The 24,911-nt window shown below is 42.6% G+C and overlaps 2 protein-coding genes across 8 annotated transcripts in view; one reads left to right on the forward strand and one right to left on the reverse strand.

Moving 5' to 3' along the window:
- The window catches only part of LOC146387779 (butyrophilin-like protein 1), a 413,480-nt gene that overhangs the window by 252,412 nt on the left and 136,157 nt on the right, over positions 1-24,911 (forward strand). The gene's annotated exons all lie outside the window — the stretch shown is intronic.
- Positions 1-24,911, reverse strand: part of LOC146387789 (dedicator of cytokinesis protein 3-like) — a 241,037-nt gene that overhangs the window by 68,442 nt on the left and 147,684 nt on the right. For all 7 annotated transcript variants that reach the window (XM_084929595.1, XM_084929600.1, XM_084929597.1 and 4 more), the window contains 4 exons: positions 14,576-14,724; positions 11,195-11,279; positions 4,516-4,557; positions 3,630-3,784 (listed from right to left, as the gene is read on the reverse strand). In XM_084929595.1, the coding sequence (XP_084785721.1) occupies positions 3,630-3,784; positions 4,516-4,557; positions 11,195-11,279; positions 14,576-14,724 (431 nt within the window). The remainder of the gene's footprint in view (positions 1-3,629; positions 3,785-4,515; positions 4,558-11,194; positions 11,280-14,575; positions 14,725-24,911) is intronic.

Genomic DNA, 24,911 nt, shown 5'->3' on the forward strand with positions numbered 1-24,911 from the left:
TTGTGTATTTTTGTGGGTGCCTGCGTTTTCATCAGCTCAATAAAAGGGCTCACTTATGTTTAAACCTCCACCTGCCTCCGTGTCAGCACTCCTTCGTCACACACTGACATCGCGCTGCTGACGGTAACCTGGAAATAGCTCAACCTCATACGGACGAGGTGGCATTCCCCAAAACCTGATGCAAGATGCAAAATGAAGGAAAAGTGCTGAGAACAATGAGGTGAAATGCTTAAAGTCTGGCAAAGCCGACAGAAAAGTGGAGGAAATGAAGGTAGTGGACAGGCAGGAGGAACGACAGCTGAAGCCGTAAATCAGAGCATAACTGCAGTGTGGTGAACATTTTAGAACATCCTCAGGTCTCCGGAAAACATCGTCAGACTTCTATCAACAGCTTCAGACATGAGACCGCAGCCAAAAAAGCATCATGTTTCACTGAAACCCCGTCACACGTCTGACTTAACGGCATCAGGCTGAAAAGTCTCAGCATCAGATCACACAGTCTCAGATAAAAGCGCCTCAGAGAGAAGCTTCCTTCCAGCCGGATTGTTTCCCAAATACCTCATCAACGTGCGACAGTGGCAGAACACGGCTACGTCCAACTTCAAGGCCGATTACGTCAAAGCTAAGCGATGAAGGCTGTCCAAATTCCTCCAAATGCAGTCTACAAATGCGTGCTCCTGTTCCCTGGATTTGAAGGACGGGTCGGGTGTATCCTTCATGGCCCGCCCTATCCCAGGATTCATTGCAAATCTAAGGTTGAAGAAATTTCTGGGAAAAAATGGTGGACGGTTAAAGCAAAACTTTTAAAAGTCAGTACTGAGTAGAGAGATGAGCTGGAGGTGAAACAGATGTGAATTTTTTGAAAGTCAGGCACTGTGGCGTTTATTTAGTTCCTGTGTGTAGGATCGGGGAGCTGTGATTGGACATATGTTAAACTGTCTCTTTAGTTATGTTTGTAGATGAAAAATGAAACCAAGAAAGTTTGCTGAAGGTCTTCTCTCCTCTGTCATCTGAGCATCTCAGAGGAGCAGCTCTGGTCATTAGACTCTAACGCTGAGTCAGACTTGACTGTGAAAACAAGCTGCCAAGGTCAACTTATTTCTGGACTGTTGGTGTGATGGGAGGACGGAGCCGATTAGCTAGTTTGTAATGATGATACAGAGAGAACCAGAATGGGGGAAAAGGGGCTGCTCACCGAGCTTCTTTCTTTTCCTGGAGGGAACACGTTCGCCTCGCTCAGACATTAGACAGAGCCAAAAACGTCCCGTCTGCTAAACATCAACATCCTCACAGACTCAGCTCTACATTTATTTCCCCGAAACACTCATAAACGTGGCCTTTATCAGCCTCCTTATTGACATTACTGATTCTTCATGTTAGCACTGAGATCTCTGCACGAATGCATAATTGTTGGGTATTCGTCAGGCGGTGGTGTGGGGGGGTCATGTAATATTTACAGCAGCACGCTGTGGCGTGGTGGTGTAAAGATCCTGGGTTTGAAGCCAGCCTGAAGACTTTCTCTGTGGACTTTGCTCTGCCTGTCACGGTGTGTCTGGCTACTCCCACCTCCAACAGTCCAAAGCCAAGCGTGGGGTTCGGTTAATTAACTCACTGCTGAGTTAGGCACCCCATAATGCCCCGTAACTCTCTAGATCCACAAAGACGCCGTAAAACACTCTCAAAACAAACATCTGTCGTCTCAGCACGAAGCCAAACTGCTGCTCGCTGATCTTCACCTGGTAACTCTTCCCTCCCACTCAGAGTCTGTCTCAAGTCCTTCCTGAACTCTTCACAGCATCCTTCTGTCTTCAGCTTCCACCACATTAATCCTCGGCTCCTCGCTTCCTCTCCTTGGTGTCTAAAGTCATCCTACAGTCTACCATCCAATGCCGAACACCCACCTTCTCCCTGACACCACCTTGAAGTCTCTTAGCTCTTATACGTAGATTGTTTCTTCTACCTAAGACGCCTTCCACCTGTGTGCACCTTCCTCCGCCCTATCTTCCTCCCTCTTCATCCAACTTAATCCAGAACTCTTCTCACTGTTCTGACTCACACCCAGCTTGTGGGTCATTATTAACATTCAACATCAGTCCTGCGATTCCCAGCTTCAGCCTCATGATCCTGTCTGGCAGACCGTTCACATAGTCTTCCATTAAAGCCGATTAAAAACTTCCTCTGGCCTCAGATACACAACAGAAACTAAATGTCAACATCATCAAATTGTTATTTATTATTTAGTTATGTGTTTTCAAACAAAAGGAAGCTGTATTACTGAATGTGTGTTAGCTTTTGGTTTATTTAAAGGTTTCTAGCCCGGATCGCTGTGACTCACACGTGCAATCATCAGTGATTCACTCATCAACAGATTCAAAAGATCAAATTCCCAAAATAAGCAGTATAACTTTTTCATATGTCAGCCTGTATTCAGAACTTTTTATAGCACTGAGTAGGCCCAGAACAAAAAAACAGCGAATACTCGGAAAAATAAATGAATATTTTCATGATATTTTCTATTTACGGCTTTAAAAAGCAACAATTGGTTGAACAAGTTTAATTTGGATTTTCTCTGATCCACACTGGATCAAAAGTATATAAGTCTAATATATACATACACCTACAGCAATGTTTGGTTAAGGTTAATATTAGCCGGGTTATCTCTCCCTAACCAGAGAGTGGGATCATCGTCCTGCTGGAAAACTCAACTGTGTCTAAGTTTCAGCTAACGGTTGACTTGAGATGACGTTGAAGTATTTGGGCCAATATTAAAGCCCCACCTGACAACATCAATGAAGAAAATCACAGGAATTCATATTAAAATTTAAATAAAGTTTAAATATCATTTCCTCTTACTTGTTGGGTGATAACAGCCTCAGTGCTCACTCGGTGCGATCGACACACTGATTTCTAACCAAAACACGGCCACAGTGTATTTATTACAGTCCTATAACTTATTTATTACTGTCTCACTTCAAAGCATCGTTAACTTAACAATTTTTCCCCACTCATGTCACCAGAGGGACTCCACAGAAAGCAATTCAGTAACATATGAATGTCATTATTGGGACACAGGGTCACAGGGTCACATAGAGCTGAGGTCGTCTCCTTCAGGTTAGCATCCTAGCTTAGCGTAGTTACAGACTTTTTGTCTCTGTAAGCGTCTCCTTGTTTCTGTTTCCACTTTGCTCATTTAAAGGATAATTGCTTCTCCTGCTGTGCTGCTGACCTTCAGCTTTACCTGCTGCTGATAATCAGGGTGTTTCTCCTGTGATGGTGTCGTGTCACAATGTCAAGAAACCACACACGGGACTGAAAATTCTGGCTTTTGTCCACAAATCAATATTGAAGTTATAAAATAATAAAATGGCAATGAATGCTGATTGGTAGGATATTTATTTATTGTAAGAGACTATTAATGTTAAATTAAAAAATAATGATTATTATAGTGAAAAACAAAAAATGTTTCTATGCAGTTTGACTTGACCGAACAGCAACTAGCTTTACAGCACAAATATCAAAAGACTAATCATCACAGAGCCGGTGCTGCGAAACATCAAACGAGTAAAGAGTCTCACCCACACTTTTTGGAAATCTGCACCTCTGTGCTCGACTGTTCAGCTGCCACCTACCTGAGGGTCTTTCCCTCTCTCAGGTCGTACAGGGAGAAGAATATGTCCGTGTCCTCGCCTATGCTGTTGTAGGTGAAGCTCTTCAGGTTGACCAGCAGGTGATGAGGTACTGGAACTCTACAAGGTTCCCCATGTCTCTGCCGGGCGTTGTCGCCCTAAAACACACAAAAAAAGCAGCCAAACAAACAAAATATATAAATACACATATTAGAATACAAACACAGCACTTTGTGAAGACATTGTGTGACAGTCTTAGTAAACATATACACCAAAGCCTCCTGGCTGAACAGAAACATCTGTAAACTATGTAATCTTCTTAAAATATAAAGTTTTTATTTAACTTTAACTTGATGTGTAAGTACATAAAAAGGTTTTTACACATATTACTGTTCAAAAACATGCATTAAATTTCTGGTTCTTTAGCATCAAACTGATGCTGCAGCAGTTTAAATCTGCACACCGTCTCAGCGTGATGCCTAAGAGTCAGACTCACACTCTGTGATGAAAGTATCAGCATTAGTAGGATAGAGTGCTGCAGAGCACAGCTGTGGGTCTAAGCTTGTAAATACTGTAGAACATAACTGTTTAAATGCTTTTAATTCATATCTCCATTTATTTTTAATGATAAAAGGAACTAGAAAAGTTTCTTGATGACATGAATGATATATGGAAATCTTTTCAAGGGTTCTCTTTGTGACCCAGTTCAGACTCTTTACTCTGTAAAATGTACTCCTACTACTACTACTACTACTACCACCACTACTCCTACTACTACTTTGTAGCAGTTTTTTCTGCTGGAAGTATCGTAATTGTGTCCCATAAATCTGTTTGGGCCTCTGAAATGAGAAGTAAATGAGACACACGTTACTGCAGTACGTCCACGTACCTGTGTGGTGCTCTGCTGTACGCTGTGTCTGCTAGAAAGGTGCTGCGAAAGAGAGACACACAAAATATTAGCTGAGGGGTCGATCATTTCTCTCCTCTTATTGTTTCCTTTTTCCCTCCTTGGTTCATCATCATTCACTCTTTCCTCTCCTCCTTTTGCTTCCTATTTTCACTTCGCCTTTTCAGGTCTCCAGTCTCCTTTACTGTCCTATGTCCTTGCTTCATTTCTCATTTATTGTTTCCTCTTCTTCACTGTCTGCCCCAATGACTGTCATTGGTCTGCCCTCCTTTTTTCATCTCCTTCAACACTCAGTCCTTGCTTCTTCTCCTTTAACATCTCCTTCTTTCCTATTTTCTCTTTGTTTCCTTTCATTTATTAACCTCTTCTCATTTTGTTTCCTTCTTTTATCTCCTTGTCAATTTACTCCTTTTTTCACCATTTCCTTGCTTCCTTTCCTTCTCTATCGACTTGTTTTTCTCCTTCATTGTCTAATCTCCTTTATTCTTTCTATTCTCTTCTTGTTTCCTTTTCTATCCTATCCACTCTCATTTATCTGTCCTCTCCTTACGGTATATCCTCTCCTTCACTATACTCTGTCCTTGTTTCCTCTCCTTTTCTGTATTCATCTGCTTTCTTGTCTGATTTCATTTTCTCTTCTCGTTTCCTCTTCTCATCTCCTTCTTGTGTTGTCTCCTCGTCTCCTCTCCTCTCTTATCTACTTTATCGTGGTCCATTCCCTTCCCCTCATTGTCAGAAGATAAAAATGCCCCAGAGACTCATTACTCCGAGTTGTCTCCCTAAATCTCTCGAGTGTCTGTGTGAGACGAGAAGCAGCAGGAAGTAAAAACCTGTTTGATGAATCCGGGTAATGACTGTCAGCTGAAAGCTATCTGCAAATATTACAACCCGAGGAGGGAATTAAACGATGGCAGCAGTATCTCCTCATCTTCTTTATATTGAATTTTTAAAACCTGCTATTAAAAAGGTTGGGACAGTCGATTAAAATAAGGTCACGCAATAATTTAAACAAATTGTTTCTTAGCGCTACTCGAGCACACAAAGCTCTTTACACAACACGTGTCAGTCACACACATCTTGGGGTACGTGTGCAACTCGGAGTTCTCCTTCTTCAAGGATACTTTGGTGTGCAGACTGGAAGAGCCAGGAATTGCACCGCCAACCTGCAAGTTACTAGCTGCCCTGCTTTACCTCTACAACAATCCTCACTGGATTGACTTTAGATTGTACAAAGACAAAATATCAAAGTTAAACTCAGCTTTATCGTTTCTTGGATAAAGACAGCAACATATTGCAGACTCGCTGGGACGGGGCCGGATTTCCTCTTCTTTAATGAGGCACTGAGACTGGTTACTGTAATTCTGAATGCTGAACATTTTTCCTCTCTTCTGTGATAAACGCTTTTATAGCTGCTTTTCTGTCATGTTTCCAGGTTCATAATGAGCCAAATGTTTTCAGTGGGTGACGTTTCTGGATTGCAGACGCGCCTACAGAGACGCTGTCTTTCTTTAAATAATCAGGTCAGTGTGTGCAGAAGCTCAGGCTTCAGACTGTCTTTGCATGAAGCCTGCTGTTTGGCTAAAAGTGAGCGCGGCCTCAGAGGGCGAGGAGCTGAAACTTCAGGATGAACCGAGGTCATGCATCAACGCTCGGTATAAGACGAATAATGATTTATTTTCAGCTGTGAATGATGCAAAGCTCCACCAGCAGTCCAAGAATATAAACACAGAGCAGCTACCAACTAATTCGAACTGCTGAACTCTCACACACACACAGACTGAGCAGAGCCAATCATGTTATTACTGTTAGATGTTTCCTGTGTGTGTTTTAAGCATTATGCAATTTTTCCAGTGTCCTGTTTCACATTTCTTTAAACATGCGAATATATTTTAACACTTATCTCTTTAAATTTCAACATTTTAATATGTTGTCATAGCAGGATTTCAAAGTCTGCTTTTAATCTGCATATCAGGGATGTAAGTTAACTCTCAAACAATCCATCCGTCCATTTTCTTCCACTTTATCCAGTTCAGGGTCGAGGGGGAGCCTATTTGAGCTGATCTGAGCTTGATGTGAGAGGTGGATACACCTGGACAGGTTTCCAGTCTGCTGTAGGGCTAACACAGAGAGACAGAGAATCATTCACACCTGACCCCGCTAACTGCACCTCTTTGGGCTGTGGGAGGAAGCCGGTGTACCTGGAGAGGACATGCAGTCCACACACACAGGATCCAAACCCAAGATGTTTTGGGTGCATGATGCTGACTGTTAAATAATCTCCATTATAGTCATGTGTCTATTTCAGAAGTTTGGCGGTGTGTGTGTAACAGCCGATTAACTGCTAATGTCAGATGTGCATTTGCATGCGACTGTTGGAAAGTTTCCTCTCGCTCACATTGTGTTCTCGTTGCGTGATTGTTTTCCCCCCGTGATGAATCTCGCACTCTCCTGCTGCTGCACTAATGCAAATTCATCACTGAGATCATTAAAGATGAATTTCATCATATCTTCTGTTTTTCTTCTTCATCTCGACCTTTTCAAATGTCACATTTAAAAACATTCATTTCCACGACTCAAAAACAAATCAATCAGCAGTAACTTTGTAACTTTCTTTCTCTGCCCTTCTTTGTCTGTTTGTTACCATAAAGAACTCGTGTGAAAAAGGATTCGCGGTTCTCTCTCGTGCTCACTCTTCCTCATCTTCGATCCAACCATCTATAACTTAACCTTTTTCTCACTCCCTTCCTGTTTCTCCCCCTTTCTCACGTCCCATCTCCAGATCGGTCTCTAAGCAACAGAACAAAGGGGAATCACCAGGACTACGGTGTTTGGCTGGTGAAGCTATTTAAAGCAGGACTGATGTAAGAAAGGGAACATCAAGTATTACCGACAGATCATGAACAACAAAGAATGTGTCTCATGCTGCAGCACTGCACTCTACCATTAATAGGCTGGAGTTATTTAATAGTTACATATTTTTTAAAGCAGCCTTGGAAATGTGACGCAGGTTATAAGTTATCCACAGACTCCAGTATAACAAAGATAAATACTTCATTTTTAGTATTTCCAGCAACAAGTTGAACCTTCAGGCTGTCATGAAATACGTTCGTGAGCATGTTTTGTTTCAGTGTTTAGTTTTTGGTCAGCTTCTATTGGTTATTATAGCCTACACAATCTAATTGTCATGAGTGCTGCAAATTACAGGTTAAAAAATCTTGACAGGATTTTGTCTGCGGCATTGTCTTCATCTTTGTTAGTTTGCTTTACACCTGTTGTCTGATCGACCAATCACATGACAGCAACTCGGTGCATTTAGGAAGTCTGACATGGTTGAGAAAATCTGCTGAAATTTAAAATTAGCATCAGAATAAAGAAAGGTGATTTCGGTTCACGTGACGTGGTTGTTGATGCCAGACGGGCTGATCTGAGTCATTCAGAAGGTTCAAATCTGCAGGGATTTCCCCACACAGCCACCAGTAAGGTTTACAGAGAAACACAACTCAGGGGTCAGAGGAGATTGTGGCAGAGTGTTTTGAGCTAACAAGAAGGCAACAGCATCACAAAGCTCAGATCATCTCATTTCTTAGCCACAACAATGACTTGACCGTATTCTAATGGCCTCCACAACAGATCTGAGCCTAATAGATCACCTCTGGGATGTGCTGGAACACGAGATTCATGTCAGGGATGCAGCTGACAAATCAGCAGCTGTGTGAGGCTGTCACGTCAACATGGACCAACGTCTCTGAGGAACGTTTGAATCTGAGAAATGAAGAATTAACACAGCTCTGAAGGAAAAACTGGGTCCAGCCTGGTAAGTTGTACCTAAAGAAGTAGTCAGTGGATGTATATTGGCATGTTCCTCTTTGTCGAGTCATCTGTTCATGTCCCCTCTTGTTATTCCCATCCAAACATCCATTTTTTTCTGCCTATCCGGCGTTGTGTGGCGGGGGCAGCAGCCTAAGCAGAGAAGCCCTGACGTCCCTCCAGCTTATCTCAAGGAACACCGATGCATTCCCAGCGCAGCTAAGAGATATATAATGCCTCCGGCATGTCCTGGGTCGGCCTCCTTCCTGTGGGACATGCCTCACCCAGGAGGCGTCCCTAATCAGACACCCAAAAGAGTAGCAGGTCTACACTGAGCCCCTCTAAAATGTCTGAACTCCTCACCCTATTTCTAAGAGTGAACCTCGTCCACCCCAGGTGCCCGTCTACCAAGATGTTGGTACCTTGGTGGCCACTTGGTGCTGCTTGGTGTGACCTCGTCCCCGGACTCTGCTTCCTCTACAGAAGTCGTGCCGTTGGGATTAAGACCGCCCGATTATATCCTCAGTTGAAGTAGCAGCACCCTGCCTCTGCTGTACGCAGTGAGTCGAGCACCGCTGAGTTGCCTGACGGTTTGCCAGAATCGCCTCAAGGAGTCTGAAAGTCTTGTTCCATGTGGCCTCACCAAACTCCTCCCACACCCGAGTTTTTGCTTCATCTACCGACCGAGTGGCGCTCTGCTTGCCCTGCTGGTACCCAGCAGCTGGATCTGAAGTCCCACTAACCAAGCCCGATAGCAGGCCTTCTTCAGCTTGATGAAGATGACCTCCAGGGTCCACTATTTGGTTTGTCACCATGACAACAGGCACCAACCACCCTGCGGCTCCAGCTCCTTGCAGCACCCTCAGCAATGAAGGTGAAACATCTGCTTTAGGGAGCAGTTGGAGATCTCCTGGACCAGAGTCTGTCCAGCATCCTCCCACGCTACCCGATCCAACTCACCACCGGTGATCAGACGACAGCTCAGCTCCTCTCTTTGCCCGAGTGTCCAGAATTAAAACTTGCTGGAAGATATTGTTCCTTTTACATATTTACATTTGAATATTGGTCAAAAATGTGAAATTAGTCGATGATGTCGGTGCCTGTCACAAAGCTCTTTGACATGCGGAGACACAAATGTCACGATGAAAGGAAAGCAGATGAAAGAAACTGAAAATATCTTTGACATTTCTGTTCAGATCAATCACAGCTTTACTCTTTCATTTCTAAGAGGTTTTTCTTTCGTTCTAAGTGCTCATTTTGTTCAGTCACAGGGAACAAACTATCACTAAGGATTTAAAAGCTTAACTTAAAAAAAATACAAAACAAGCTATAAAATGTTTTCTGAAAAAACAGAAGATTGATTATAATGTTTAAATTTGATGTGCTTAAATCTCACATCTTTATGTGCAGTATTAATTATTCAACACATATTTACTCTGATTTATACATATTTACTGTACTTATAGTGATTTATGAGTTTTCTCATAGATGATGACGGTTTGAAATTGTGATTATTCAGGACCATTTATTTGGATTTCATCTGTTCTTTGGAAATGTAGAAACTTCACTCTGCTCTTATTTCTCATGCTGTCTGCAGGCTACGACTGTCATTCACTTCATTCATTTATGATATTTAAAGTAGCACTCAAATACAACACAATAGCTCCAATAACAGGAAAAATTATTCAAATTTATGCTTTTGTGAACAAGTTAACAGAGGCGGGACGGTAATTTTACAGTCGGTGGTTCAGATCATCAGATTAGCAGTTTTAAGGTATCCGGATGAAGCCACCAGCAGAGCGACATCAGATTTCCTGCTGGTGTTCAATGTTTCAAACGTCGTCTGCATGAGACGAAGGTCACGTGAGCGAGAAACCTGTTTCTGGTAACAGGCGCCGCTCGAGGCCAGAGAAAAGATGAAAAGGGAAAAGGACGAGCAGCATGATGCAGAATCGAAACGCGTTTCGAGCATCAAAACTCTGATTCACTGCAGCCACAGAGACAACAAACGTCTCATAGTTATTACTCACGTTACAACTTCCTGATTCATCCTCGTAAAGACAAAAGATTTTAGTCTAAAATGAACGGTTCAGTGAGGTATCTGCTGATTTTCACCAGTCGCCACACAATTACTTTGCCAACTGTTGAGGCTTGTTGCTGTTTAAACCTCGGGGTCCAGCCTGCTCTCTGATTGGAAACTAAAGCTTCCCTCCAACTGTGAAGTGAATCCAGCCTGCAATCACCAAGGTGCAACCAGCAGGTCTGTGTTAGACCCAGAAAATGGAATAAAATGTGCTCTCTCAGGGAGAAAATCAAATAAAACATTAATCTCCGATAATTCCACGTCAGAGCTGTTCACTCGTTTGTTTCTGAGGAATCAAAAAGCTTTCTCACAGTTTCACAGTAACACGACTTTATTAATTTATCAGTACGGTGACAAGCTGAGACCTGCAAATGCAAATAGTCAGTCACTGATATTCATGTGCATAAAATTCACTTCATGTTACTTTTATGTGCTAATACTTGAAATGATTTAATTATGTGAAAAATGAGAAAACTGCTCAGTTTGCAGCACAACCTGCTCATCAAATTCAATCTCCTGCTGATGGTTATTTAACATCCTTCTCATCATCTGCGGATAATGAAAATTAAAATCTAAAAGAATTGCAAATAATATGCAGATTTTAGAGGTTGCCTGATTAAAAGCTACAACCTACAAATGAGATGCGCAGCAGGATATTTTTGTCTTATTTTACACAACGTTTATTAATTGGATAATATCCAGGATGTGGGATCACTGTGTCCACTACAGCCGTCATGAATCAAGTGTGTGAGCAGGTGTGACTTGACTCACCATCTTATAAAGGTCTGACACGCTGATCTGGTCTTCATCAACCATCTCAAACTCCTTTCTCGGCACCAGGTCCAGACCGAGGTGTCTGAAAAACAGAAACAAAGACGGAGAGCAGCAGAGTGTCTTTCATTTAACCTTCACAAAAAGCATTTCCGACACAGGTACACAAACCTTTCCAGCCACCTCTGCACATACAAGCGTGCACCGCCTACACACACACACACACACACACACACAGAGTATATTAAAGTAATTTCAGAGGGGGCTCTGGGGATATTGTTCCTCAGCATTATTTTCTGTTCAATCTCAACAACCACATCTTTCAGTTACAGGCCGGTGGACTCGCGCACTCGAAGGCGCTGTGCACAATGTTCTCCCGAATGAATAAGATGGCCTCTTAAACTGTGAATGAGAAACTAAACGTCCATCTTTGATGTCTTCACGTGTGCATCCATCAAGGCTGAAATCAGGTTAAATCTGGTTTGAAAATGAAACTCTGGCAGGAGTCTTCATCACTGCCAACCACAGCTTCAAAAATGCAATCAGGTGTTTATGTTTATGTTTATGTATTTGTATATGTCAAGTGAAAGTAAAGGCTTGAGTGGAAACAGAAAATAAAAACACAGCCTGGGGTTTGAGGGTAAAGCTGAATGGGTTGTTAAAGGTTTCTAACGACACTATAATTAACTGCTTATTACTCATCTTTGTACATATCTAATCAAATATGTCTGACGCTGCTCTGAAGCCAGGCGCTGCACATTTTTGGGCTTCCCCAGCAGGAGCATGATGAGATATCTCTGATCGTGGCTCCAAACGAGGGTCCTTCACCTCTCACTGAGGTTCAGAGTTGGCTGCTGTGACGGTCGTCTGACTAAAGACAGCCTGAGGCAAAGGTTTGACACTGTGTGAAGTTCAGGATGACTCAGAGTATCAGTCCTGCAACGACCCAGAGAGGAATGTAGTACTGAGCAATGATCATTTGGAGACTGGCACTGAGGAGAAAAGTAAAACACATCGAAGCAGCATAGATGGAGGTCAAGTCTAGTTCACGTGTGGCAGCAAAAGCTTGTTTGTGCCCTCCAGCTGTTCTCACCGAGGATGTAGCATGAACCGAAACAACAGAAGGAAGTGCGTCTTTGCACCACATCAGTATTATCGGCGTACACACATCAAACGTGGTGATCTAAGTGTAACCCTGAAATCTCACATTCAGGCTCCTCAGACACACTAAATGTCCTCATGCTGGAGACACTTGACCCGACAAATGTTTGACATTTATGGATTCATTGATAAGTTGTGTTCTCCATGCACACACTTCCATGCTCGTGATGCATCAGGAACAATGGAGCCATTATTTGTGCGTCCTGATTCTGCTTTTCTACCTTTGAAATGATGAAAGCGAGCTTGTTTTCCTGCAATGCAACCTTTCACCGTGAACTGGCTTTCGGGCTATAAATTACATCTGCTGCTCTGTTACATGACACGTCACTTCTTTTTACCAGCTGGAGACTGAATTAGCAGAGAGCAACGAGATAAGTAGCACCTCATTAGCTCCTTTTTGGCCCTTTTGCAGCCTAAAACGATTGTGTTCACTGAGCTGCTTCTCTCTTTAGCAAAGCCACTGACTGGACGAATAACTCTGCTTTACACTGATGTGCTAAAATCACATCGTCGGTAAGTAGTTCCTACTTATATCTAAAAATGTGAACTCGATTAAAGCAGCATCAGTAATGACTGGAAGCAGTCACATGACCTGAAACACCCCGCGGTACCCTGAATAATTCTTTTACTATTAATTATAATAAAAGCAGCACTTATCGCTATCCCCTTCATATCACCTCAGTGTGCCTCATCCCCTCTGACAGCAGAATGAAGCTTTAAATAACCTCTGAAACACTCCCAGTATTAATAACTCAATCCTGAAGCAGCGGCCATTTTTTCTCCATTTCATCTGTTTTCCATCAGCCTTTCATCTGTTTCCCATCAGCCTTTCATCTGTTTCCCATCAGCCTTTCATCTGTTTCCCATCAGCCTTTCATCATGCTCTCATGAGACTTTAACAACCACGGCTTCATCCACCTGCCTCCAATCACACTTGTGTTTGCCCCGTGTAGGAGTCAGGGGAGCGGGCTGAGCTGCCATCAGCATGTAAGTGCAGCATGAGTGAATTATTATTCAGCAAACAGACTTCAAACTTCAAACATCTAAAGGGTCATTCTAAAGAAAAAGCCACTAACCATGTGCTGCATGTGCTGTTTTAGCTTTGCTCGTTCTGCCTTTGTTTTGTTTGTAGCGTTTGTCCCGGTCAACATAAAAGCTTGTTTTTTGTTCACCTCACTCGGCCTCCACTGTCTGCATTTAAGCGCTTTCTCCTCACGCCAGAAGTCACAACGGTGCACGTAATACACTATGTTGCCAAACGTATTCACTCACCCATCGAAATCATTCAGTTCTGCTTTGTGGAAGAACGGCTCGCTCTCAAGAGCTCAGTGAATTCCAGCGTGGTACCGTGATAGGATGCCAGCTGTGCAAGTCCGGTCATGAAATATCCTCACTATGAAATATTCCACAGTCAGCTGTTAGGGGGATTATAGTAGAGTGGAAGTGATTGGGAAAGATGTGGTAAGCCACGTTGGGGCCAGTGGATGCTGAGACGCATTGTGGGCAGATGTCACCAACTTTCTGCAGATTCAATCACTGTGGACCTCCAACCTTCATGTGGCTCAAGGACAGTGCACAGAGATCTTCATGGAATGGGTTTCCATGGTGACCAGCTGCATCCATAAAGACGTGGATGAGCGAGTTTGATGTGGAAGAACCTGACTGGCCTGAACAGAGTCCTGACCTGAACCCAACCCAACACCTTTGGGATGAATTAGAGCGGAGAGTTCTCGTCCAACATCGGTGTCTGACCTCACAAATGTGCTTCTGGAAGAATGATCAAAAATTCCCGTAAACACTCCTAAACCTGTGGGAAGCCTTCCCAGAAGAGTTGGAGCTGCTATAGCTGCAAAGGGTGGGCTGACATCACGTGAAACCCTGTGGATTAGGAACGTGATGTCACTCAAGTTCATATGTGAGCGAATGCAGACGAGTGAATACGTTTGGCAGTACAGTGTATAAGGCTCAGGTCATAAATGACCTCACTTGGTCAGCTGATGGTTGAAGCAGCATTACGTGACTATGAGCAACCAATGCACATGATACAGATTAAAAAAGTATAAGAATACTCATGTTTGGAGAGGTGCTTCATCAGAAATGGATGAAGCACCTCTCGTCTGGGTCAGACAAAGAACAGCTGCCCTTTAAACTATGTGTATTATTTGTATGTGTGGGAAATGTGCAAATGTGTCTTAATGCAACATTTGTGTGGTTTCTCACTCGTTGCCCCAGTCGAGTCTGACGGTGATGTGTCTCTTGACGTCTCTGCTCTGGTCTTGTGTCAGGTGACCGGACAGCAGCTGCCTTCTCAGGTCTATCAGCTCCATCATCACGTGGCGAACCTTGTAGAACAGATCCACCTTGTGTTTCTGAAGGACGGAGAGAGAAACAGGGAGGTTTCATTCACCGTTCGTTCACCACTTAAAATTCATCTTCAGCTCGTCAATACGCTGATTCAGCCGTACTTCTCTGGCAGGGCACCACAAGGCCGTTTCTGTGCTGTTTATTAAAGGCACTCAAACAACTCACAGTGGAATAAAGCTGAGGTGAGCGAGTTCAAAGCCTTAGCAGACAATTTGTGTTTAGTGTTGCAGAGACATGTGTCAGCACGTGCTGGCCATGAAGAACAGAAACACTGAAAAAAGATTTTTATGAACATGCGTATTTACTGCGTTGCATGTACTTGCCTCACAAATGTTCAGCACAAAAACACACAGAAGAAGCTTGGTTGGCAAATCAGGCTGAAAACTTCATGCAAGTACTAACATGTTTTCTACCACAGGAAGATCTGGGCAGTTAGAGGAAGGGGCAGCAAAGCAGGTCTAGTTTGTGACCGAAATATAAAAACTGCAGTCCCTGTAACAGCCACTCCAAACATGAGTGGATGGCCAGAGACTCCCAAGTTTGAAAGTCCAACTTTACAGGATTAAAAGCACATTTAAAAGTTTTGGTCTCTTTAGCTAATTCCCAGCTTCATGAAAACAGCACATCCAGCCCTCAGACATGTGCCCGCTTCACCACAGCTGATCATCGTCCTCCATCTCATCCTAACCCCACAGTCCTTTGTCTTTAGCATCACATGCACAGTTTCCACCCTGTGGCCATCAGCAGGCAGCTGTTGTTAATCTGGGCCACGACCGGATCAGAATGGAAATCTTATTCTTATGATTTATGTTTGATTTAGCCAAAATCTTTTCAACAGGCTTGGGACTGGCATTAAGAGTATGTAACTAATAATAATAATTATTATTATTTTCTTATAATGCTATAAATGTCTTAATGGCATTGGTAATACACTTTTAAAATAATTTCCTTCTAATGAACCTGACAACAGATTAGACTGTACAGTGGATCAATAAATTCATGTATGAAGAAATCATACGGCAACTGAAAAACAAAGACGAAACAAAAGCTCATGTGCATCTAACACAAGAACACTGGAACCTGCTTCTCCCATAGCATGCTATTATTAGCACTTTAATTTTGCTCTGCAGGGCTTCAGCAGCAGGGAGAAGGGTTAAATGTCTATTCAGCTGTTGGCAGAACAGCAAGATGGGCAGAAATTAGGCTGTGCAGAGGCACGTGCACGCACGCACGCACACACACACACACACACGTATACAATGGTTACATGTTATAACGAAGATTTCATTTGGGTTTCCAAGTATATTATATGCACACATACACATAGAATCCTCCATAAGGCACATGTAAGTGCTTATACATGCATGAGCAAGTTGCAAACATATGCTGACAGCAGGAGGGCAGTGAGCCTGGCTAAAATCTCTCTGCCTTTCTCCATCAGTCTTGGGTTTATGTACAGATGAGCTCCATTATATAACTCCGGTCGTAGTGGAGGTGGAGCTGTTTTAGAGAACCTTAACTTGAAATACACCAGAGTTAGGTGAACACAGCTGAAGCAGCTCTGCTATCAACTGGCAACCTGCCCGCAAGGTTTCTCTGCTGTTCCCCTGATGTGAGCTGGCAGAGAACGTTTTTAGAAGAACTGAAGCCCTGAAGCAGACATGGGCATTGTGCAGCCTCGGGACACATCCGGTGCTTTGGTTGTCCCTGTTAGTTCTCAGTTTATTTGAATCTACGTACATGTGTCAACGCAGCTTCACTGTGCTGAAACACACATTTATGAACGATCTGAGTTCGTTAACCCTGAAAGATGTTGAGAACTGCCTCAGTTCTTTATAACGTAGCTTCACCAAGGTGCTGGAAATGTTCTTTAGAGCTCAGACTTCTCAAATTCCCTCTAAAAGAGATTTGAACTGCGACGGCTTCCGCTGCTCGTGAGGGGAGGGCTGTGCACCTGCCTGCAGAACAGCTGTGTCACGGTTTGACAGAGGAAGGAAACATGTCATTGTTAGCATCTTTACTGTTGTAAGTTAGTATCTAATCTAAAAGCATCAGCAGGATGGATTCATGCTGTTTACAACAACTTCTTCCAGCAGAATTTGAGACTCACACCGAGGAACGTTTTTACAATCTTCTTTTGTTGAGCCCATGAAAATTGTTTTATCAGTTTCCTGGTTTTTGCTGACAGGTGTGACTCCCAGTGGGCTCTTCTGGATTCAAGGTTTGGTATATTGTCCAATCAAAGATGCTTACCTTGGTTATTTGAGTGGTTATTTGACTTATCGTTGCCTTGAAGCATGATCATGAACTTCAGCAAGTCCTTTTGACCATCTCTAAATACAGTGAGTTGGTTGATTATAACAACTTCAGAAGGCTGGAGATGAAGGACTCTACGCCTCACAGCTGAGTAAATGCATCAGACTTGTGGTGGACACCAGCAGAAACACCCATTTCCATGCATTCTTTGACTAAAATAAATCAGGACAGCCACCAGCAACTTGCACTGTTCAGATGCAAGCTAGTTAGGCTAAATAGGACCAGAAGACAAAGCTAATATTAGCTGGTAATTTACCAGCACACCTCCGTCTCCCAGCACACAAATGATACCACGGCCAATCAAAGCCATACACCTTCAATGAGAGGGATTAACATGAACTGGTTCTGAAAATGTACTAATAAGTCAAAATGTGGATACAGTTATCTCATACAAGTTACCAACTATGATACTTACATATTAAAAACTGGCGTGAGGAAGTGAAACTACTGATGCTCCCTTCAGGGGTAAAAATAATGGATCCATCTGTGTTCTGCCTGCAGTTTGGACCCGAGTGCACAAGACGATGTTTAAAATACGGTATACATTTAAAAGATTAGTTCCCTGTAGTAAGAGACGTTTATAAATCATAATCCAACTCTGAGGCGATGTGTTTACGGTACTGGCATCCATTCCTCAGAAGCTCCTACTGGGAACCTTGTTGCACCGTCCTGTCAGAGTTGAGAGATTAGCATGATTTTGGCGCTGAGCGCAGCTAGTGCTTGAGGTTAAAAATTTTACAACTTTTAGCCAAAGAGTACCACATTTCAACCGGTAGTTGCTTAGCAACAACAGGAGTCACGCACGACAGTTCCCCTCAGCATCTGTTTAGCATTTGTTTTTCAGGAGATACCCAGTGGACATAGAAGCTAACGCGCTTTGATATGCGCTTTACGAGAGCTCATATTAATATTCTGCATGAGCGTGTAACCGTTAGAGACGCAGAAACATCTTCCAGAGTAAAAACCTTTTACACATCATTCTTAAAAACAGAGAAAAGTACAAATTAATTATCTTCATTAATAATTTGTGCATTGGATTTTTTTCCTTATCAATTAAAATGTCATAAAAATTAAAAAACAAGACAAACAAGTAGAAAGAAAACAGATGCACAGTACAGTTTTCTTTCTTTACCTGCTGGTCCAATCTACATACATTTAACCCAAGGCGTGCCTAATTATTGGACCTCAAGGTAAGTGCATGTACGTTTCAAGGGCCGATGTTCCCACACAGTTAAAATTAGTTGGACAATTTCTGTGTCTAAAACCTACAATCCACTAGAGCTGTACAGAAATCCATCCACCCATTGTCTGCTGCTTATCCACTTCAGCACTGTGCAGTGCTGGAGCCTAGAGCCCAGCTGTTACAAGGTAAGATCCAGGATGCACCCTGGACAGGTCGATCAATCTGTTATACCCAGAGAAAGAAAACCAATGACACTCACATTTAAACTAGAGCTGCCACAAACGATTATTTTGATAGTCGACTAATCACCGATTATTTTTGCGATTAGTCGACTAATCAGATCATCATCCATTGGACGTAAAACGTACAGCTTATTGCACCAGCATCCATCTGCTCTTATATAACTATCATTAGCTTACAGCTTTAAGTGTTTAAGGTATGTGCTAACTAAAAATAAAGACAAGATGATAGTTTATTAAATGTTAATGACATTTGCAGACAGCTGAGTTTAATAAACTCAACTGTCTGCTCCTTGCTATCTAAAATATAACGGGACACCGGAGTATATTCTCGAGCATCTCACACTTCTGATAATCAGCTGTCTGCTTGACGTTTATTCAGCTGTGTAAAAACTATAACTTTAATCTCAGCCAAACCGATTTACTCAGGAACAAATAAAATACTGAAAAAAGACAAACAATAACATTTTGAAATTATCTAAGTGACTTATATATGTTTAACCTGAGTAGCGAAAGACGGCGGTGGGTTTGAAAACGATTTGCCGGGAGTCCGGTGCTCTCACGGGCTTTAATGAGCCTTGCCCCCTGCTAGCTATCGAGCTAGTGGGTAACAGACGTCTCCGAAAACGTGGGAGCGCTTTTGAAAATATGTGGTGTCTTGATAAACTGAGCAGATATTTGAGGTTTACACAGCTACATTCTCACCTGAAAATATGTTAAACGTTTATTTTGTGACCCAGAAAGAATAATGAGAGTAATATTAAAACTAACTAGCTGCCGCCATTGTTGGAAACTGTTCTGGGCTGCGCTATGAATTCTGGGACACTGCTTCTTCTTCTTCGGGGTTTAACGGCAGCTGGCATCCTTGTACATGCAGTGCTGCCATCTTCTGTTTCAGTCCGTTATTACACTCTTAAATCCTACTACTTATTCCTGCGTCTTTTGGGATCTAACAAAGCTTCAAACGACGCGTCGACTATTAAATTAGTCGTCGACGATTTTAATAGTCGACGTAATCGTGACTAGTCGACTAATCGTGGCAGCCCTAATTTAAACCTTGAGCTAATTAGGAATCACCTGTTAAACTATCATGCAATCCTTTGAACATTAGGAGGAGTATCCAGAGAGAAGCCATCCAGCATGGGGAGAAGAGCCAAACTCCACACAAAGGCCCCAGCTGGTCAGTGGATCCTCAGCCAGGACTTTGTTGCTGTGAGCTGACAGTACTAATCACTGCACAGCTGTGCTTTACTAAGGCATCATTAAGGTGTTGCTGTTTAACTAAAGTATTTGATGTTATCTGATAAATTTTTGTTCTGTATCCATCACACATGTTGGTGAACAGTTAGGGGTTGGTTATGTATGAGGCCTTGTTTCTCCCTGACGTCGATGGGTTTTCATGCACGTAGAGGTAACAGAGTTCCTGAGCTGGTTGTAGATCTAAGATGGATAAACATACTTTATTTCCTGAGTGTAAATTTGAGGTTCAGGGCTTCAGCATCCACACAAGAAGCCAGAAAAACTAAAGCTCTATTTGCACATGATTTCATATTTTATGTTTGTCTGCACATCCTGAATATTTATTCCTCCATGAGGGCATCCTGGTCCCATCATAGTGTCCATATCAACCAGTCACAATGAAAGTTTGTGGTAAAATGCTTCCTTTCTTCATTATTATTTTGGGGATCCAGCAATCTGAGAAAGAGTAAATAAAGATGCAAACACTGATATAACAGGATGATTCAGCAAGCAAAAAACCCAAATCTCTAATATAACGAATTTATTTGACATGTTCAGATAATCAGTTTTCAGCTTGCATCATGTGAGAACAGCCTGATGTGCAATCATATTATTATAATCTGTGCATCGGTTTTATGGCTCCTTTGTCTCCCTACATTAACGGGGACCCGGCTAACGTTGGTCAACCTCAGGCAGGAATAATATACATTATTTAAAACTTGCTTTTATTGAACAGGGTCCAGTGTTCATATGCTGGGTGTACACTACATATCATGACTAATCGTATTCATTTTATTTCAGGAAGTCTTTTCCATTTATTTACTGCACCAACTCTCACTGTGATAAACATGAGGCACATTTACTGGCCAACAGTATCGTGCCCTTCAAAATGTAGTAAGGCTCTTGAACCAGAGACAGCCCACAAATGGTGGTTCATTCACTGGGTTCATAAATAACACCTTATATGTAGAAGCATTTACAGCACAAATGGTTGCCCTGTTCCCGAGGGTGCTCTTCAGTGAAAACAGCAGCACAGGAGTCAGCGATAAAGGTCCAGATCCCTGCACACACAGCAGCGCCATGCAGGACACAAAAGCATACTGCTCTTATTTACAGTACCGCGCGGAGAAAGGACGATGCAAAGACCAAGGTTCACAAACACATTTCCACCAGAGACCTGCCGAGCACTCGGTGCCTATTGTGAGCCACACAGAGCCGCTGAGGTAAAACGTGCTGAGCTAAAGAGCGAAATCTTGTGTTCCTCTCCTTCAGTGCTTTAGAGTGCAGGCACACTGCTGTAAAAAGTGGCAGAGCAGGTAACGTAACAGCAGCCCTATGTCAACACAATGTGAGGCACAGCAGACTAATACTCCATTCATAACCTCACAAAGCAAGATTACTAATGAGGCAAAGTGGGCACGGAGAGCTCCTGCCTCTCATTATGATGAATTTATGACCACATTATATATTTTTTGTATCAAAGGGAGAATATTCATTAACCTGCTGCACTAACAGGAGGCGCTTACACAAGGAAACCTTGTTTAAGGAAACACGTCTGTCTGAGAGTAAGAGTTGTGGAGCACCTTTAGACAACAAAGCATTTCAAATGTGTTGCATAAAACAACCAACAAGAAAACACAAAGACACGACTGACAACATAAAAACATTAGAATTAAAACATTTAAAAACAAGAACAATAAGTTTTCACTTAGTCGGCAAGACTCCCACATCACTTCCTCTGTCCCAGTTTACCCTGATAACTCAGAGCCGGCGGCAGGTAACGTTACTGTCTGCCAGACCCAACAATTCACACCAGCGATGCTTTTAGGGACACGCTTTCAACACTTTATGCCATTCATTGTTGTCACCGTGTCCCAGCTGTTATCAGCCAGCTTTTGGAAGGATTCACTTTCACGAGTACCCAAAAAGAAGCCAGGATACTGCTGCATGTGCACTTTTAGGCATATACAAGAAGTACTGGAATTTAAGTTAACTGTAAACTCTATACTGAAGATGGAGCTTGCCTTTTGGACTGAAGGGTGAAGCCAGTGTGGAGGTAACTTAAACATGCAGCTAGCCAGACTGGATAGAGGTCGATGGAAAAATAAAAATGAGATCTGCGCCGAGTCACCGCAGACATGCATCATCTGCACTTTACTCAAACAGGGAAAACTCCACACGAATAAAAACACCTTCAAAACCTGGGCTGTAGCTATAATCAGGACATCTGTCCAAGTCAGTGGGTAGATCCGCTGTGAACTTGACCTTTTTCTGAGTCAGTAAACCAGACTTGGAACAGGTGCACCAGCTGGCACATCGGGGAGAAACCAAGTCTCCTATCCACTTTTTGCTAGCACTCAAAATATGCACACCCACACCACAAATACTGATGTATGCCGCTTTGAAATGAAACTGCCCAATCTGGGAAAATATAGAATCTCACCGGTACAGCTGAGCACTAATGTTTTTTTTCAGCTGCGGAGTGGAAATCTCTTTTGGGTCGGCTATTTGTAGATTTACTCTTCCTCCCTCCTCTAACTGCCTCCTCTGCCTCTTTCCCCAGCCGCTGTGAGTAATCGCACCTTCACATGCTGCGGGAACGGAGGCACAAACACTCACCTTAAAACGGTTTAACACATCGGCACTGTAAAAAAACAGCCGAGCTAATCTGAGATAATGATGCTGTTTGGAACCACTGTGATATCAGAAATAACAAAGCACTATCACCTGTAAGCTATTTTCGGGCCACTCAGTGAGACGCTGAGCCGCGCGAGGAAGGAAAGATGCCGTCAACCAAATCAAACATTTACATCTCTCTTTATTTGCTGCATTGGCCTTTTGCTTTTCAGACTTAGAGGGACATAATAACATCTTAATCACTCTGACAGCCCACAAACTAGGAAGGCACCATAATGTCACCCTCCATTAACAAACACCTCCACATTTTCTACCAGAACATTAAACTACATGAGTGGGTTTCCAAGCAGTGGGCCAGGGACCAAAGGTTGGTCTCCAGAGGGCAGGAGTCTGTCACCGCTTGGCATGAATATATAATAGGACTTTATTCAGCTTGACAGCTCTACTGTCTAATGGTACATTTGCAGCCCCTCTGTTCCATCAGAGATTTCCTCCATTTTCACACCTGATAAATGAGAAAGAGCAAAAGCCACATTTTAATGTTTCCCTCGGTTTCACAGGGAGCTTTTTGAACTTTTGTTGGAAATGCATATAAATGGACTTCATCTCATTTTTGTACAGTAACTTTAAAGTATTTAACAAAGCAATGCAAATTGTCCTATTATGTCATAAACTACACCTGCATCATTAATCACATTTTTATCTTTTGGCATCCCAAAGTTAAAAGAACATGATCAGGCAACATTTAAACGTGTGCTTCACCAGCAGGGAGCAAAGCAAAAGCAAATCAAGCGCTCCCTAAATCAGCATCTGACCATGTGCCTGCACACACCAATCACAGCTGCCTAACCCACCATGCAGCTTATAGTTTCCTGAATGTACTCTGGAAAAGTAAAACTACATCAAAAGACATATATACACTAAAATCAGGCACATCAGAAGACGAGAGGTCAGGAGGGTCGTCATATTCAAAGAGTCTGGTACAGTTTTGGCACAGTAATGCAACACAACTAACTTCTTTAACCACCTGAAAAAACACCACAAACTGCAGTCTGATGAAGGCCAAGACAAACAGTGCAATGTTTCCATCAACACCTCCCGTAACAGTGAGTCTCTGCAGAGCAGCAGCGTATCCACCAGCCTCACAAATGCACACCAACACAGCACCGATGCATCTGGCCAAAGATGTGTCCAGTAAACACGGTGCTTAAAAAGAAGGCTTCAGGAAGTCCACATGCTGGACAAAAGACATGTTAGCCCCTCCTGCAATCATTTTTCCTAAATACAGGGGCAAATACAGAAGGGTCCCACAGCTGTCAAGAACTTTGTTTCCAGGTTTATTCACATCCATCCTGCAAAGATGCTTCAGCCTGAGAGCAGCAGAGTGTCAAAGTGAAAGCAGGGACTTTTGATTTTTGTGTGTTCGGTTCAGTGAGTTATCAGGAACTAGATGGAACAACAGCCTGGTGCTTGTTTCTGTTCCTCCATGTCTTATACATTAAATCGGTGCAGTTTACTGAAACTATGATATATCCTATGATAGTGATGCTCAAAGTTGGTTATATATGAAAAATTGTGCTGAACATAAATGAGATTTTGGCTTTAGCCTGAGACACGTGGAGTGGTTGTAACATTGATTTGGTTGCATCTCATAACATAGTTTAAATACTTTTACCTGCACTGAAAACAGAAGTTATGAGGGCTCCAAATTACTGGACAAAAAAATCTAATTAAAAGTGCAAATTTCCAGCTCACCCTGTTTCCTTTAAAAGGCTCGAAATATTCTACAGTTAGCAAACATGATGAACAGCAGCTGATATTTACAGATAACTCAGTAAATAGTGGAGAAAGTATGATTTCAGTTAGAGCTCCTGCATGTCTTAAACTGTCTCTCCAGCTGCGCCGCAGGTTTGTGTTTGGTGCCTCGTAACGTGCGGTAACTGTGACAAGCTTGACTACAGATTTAATCGGGTAATCTGTAATCTGTAACTGATTACTTTGGGAAGTTACTATTTTGAGGCCCCCTAATCGGGCGTGAGTCAGCCTGGCACATCTGCAATCAGAGGGGACGCTCGCAACACCTCTGATCCATTAGCAAATGTCCTGCTTCATTTTCACGCCTGTCAGCGCGGCTGCGGCGCTCTTGAAAACAAAAGCGCTCAGACAAATCACCGGGGAGCGCAAACAAAGAGCCCCCGAATTCTTTTTGGTCTCCTCTGCTCAGCTGTTATGCTAACATGCTGCTTCCTGAGGATGAATCTAAAGGAGGAAAGATTTTTATGTAAAATGCATCATTTTAGTCTGGAGCACAAAGCTGCGACAGAAAAGTGACTCGAACATCCAGCTTCTGGGACACAAAGGGACTGAAAAACACTGATGGACTCACTGGTATCAGATATTTTTTAGTGTTATGTAAGAGATTCTTTAGGCAAAGTTTTCCATTCTGAATGTGAACAACTTTTATAAATATGTACTCAGGAGGGACTGAAAAGATTGCATTAAAGACTTTCATGATCAGTCCGCAATCTGAAAATATAGACGATATAATACTGTAATTTCTTTAGTGTCATCCGATATG

The sequence above is a fragment of the Perissodus microlepis genome, chromosome 5, assembly GCF_051167445.1.
Source record: "Perissodus microlepis isolate ML-2025 ecotype Zambia chromosome 5, ASM5116744v1, whole genome shotgun sequence".
NCBI classification, from domain to species: Eukaryota; Metazoa; Chordata; class Actinopteri; order Cichliformes; family Cichlidae; genus Perissodus; species Perissodus microlepis.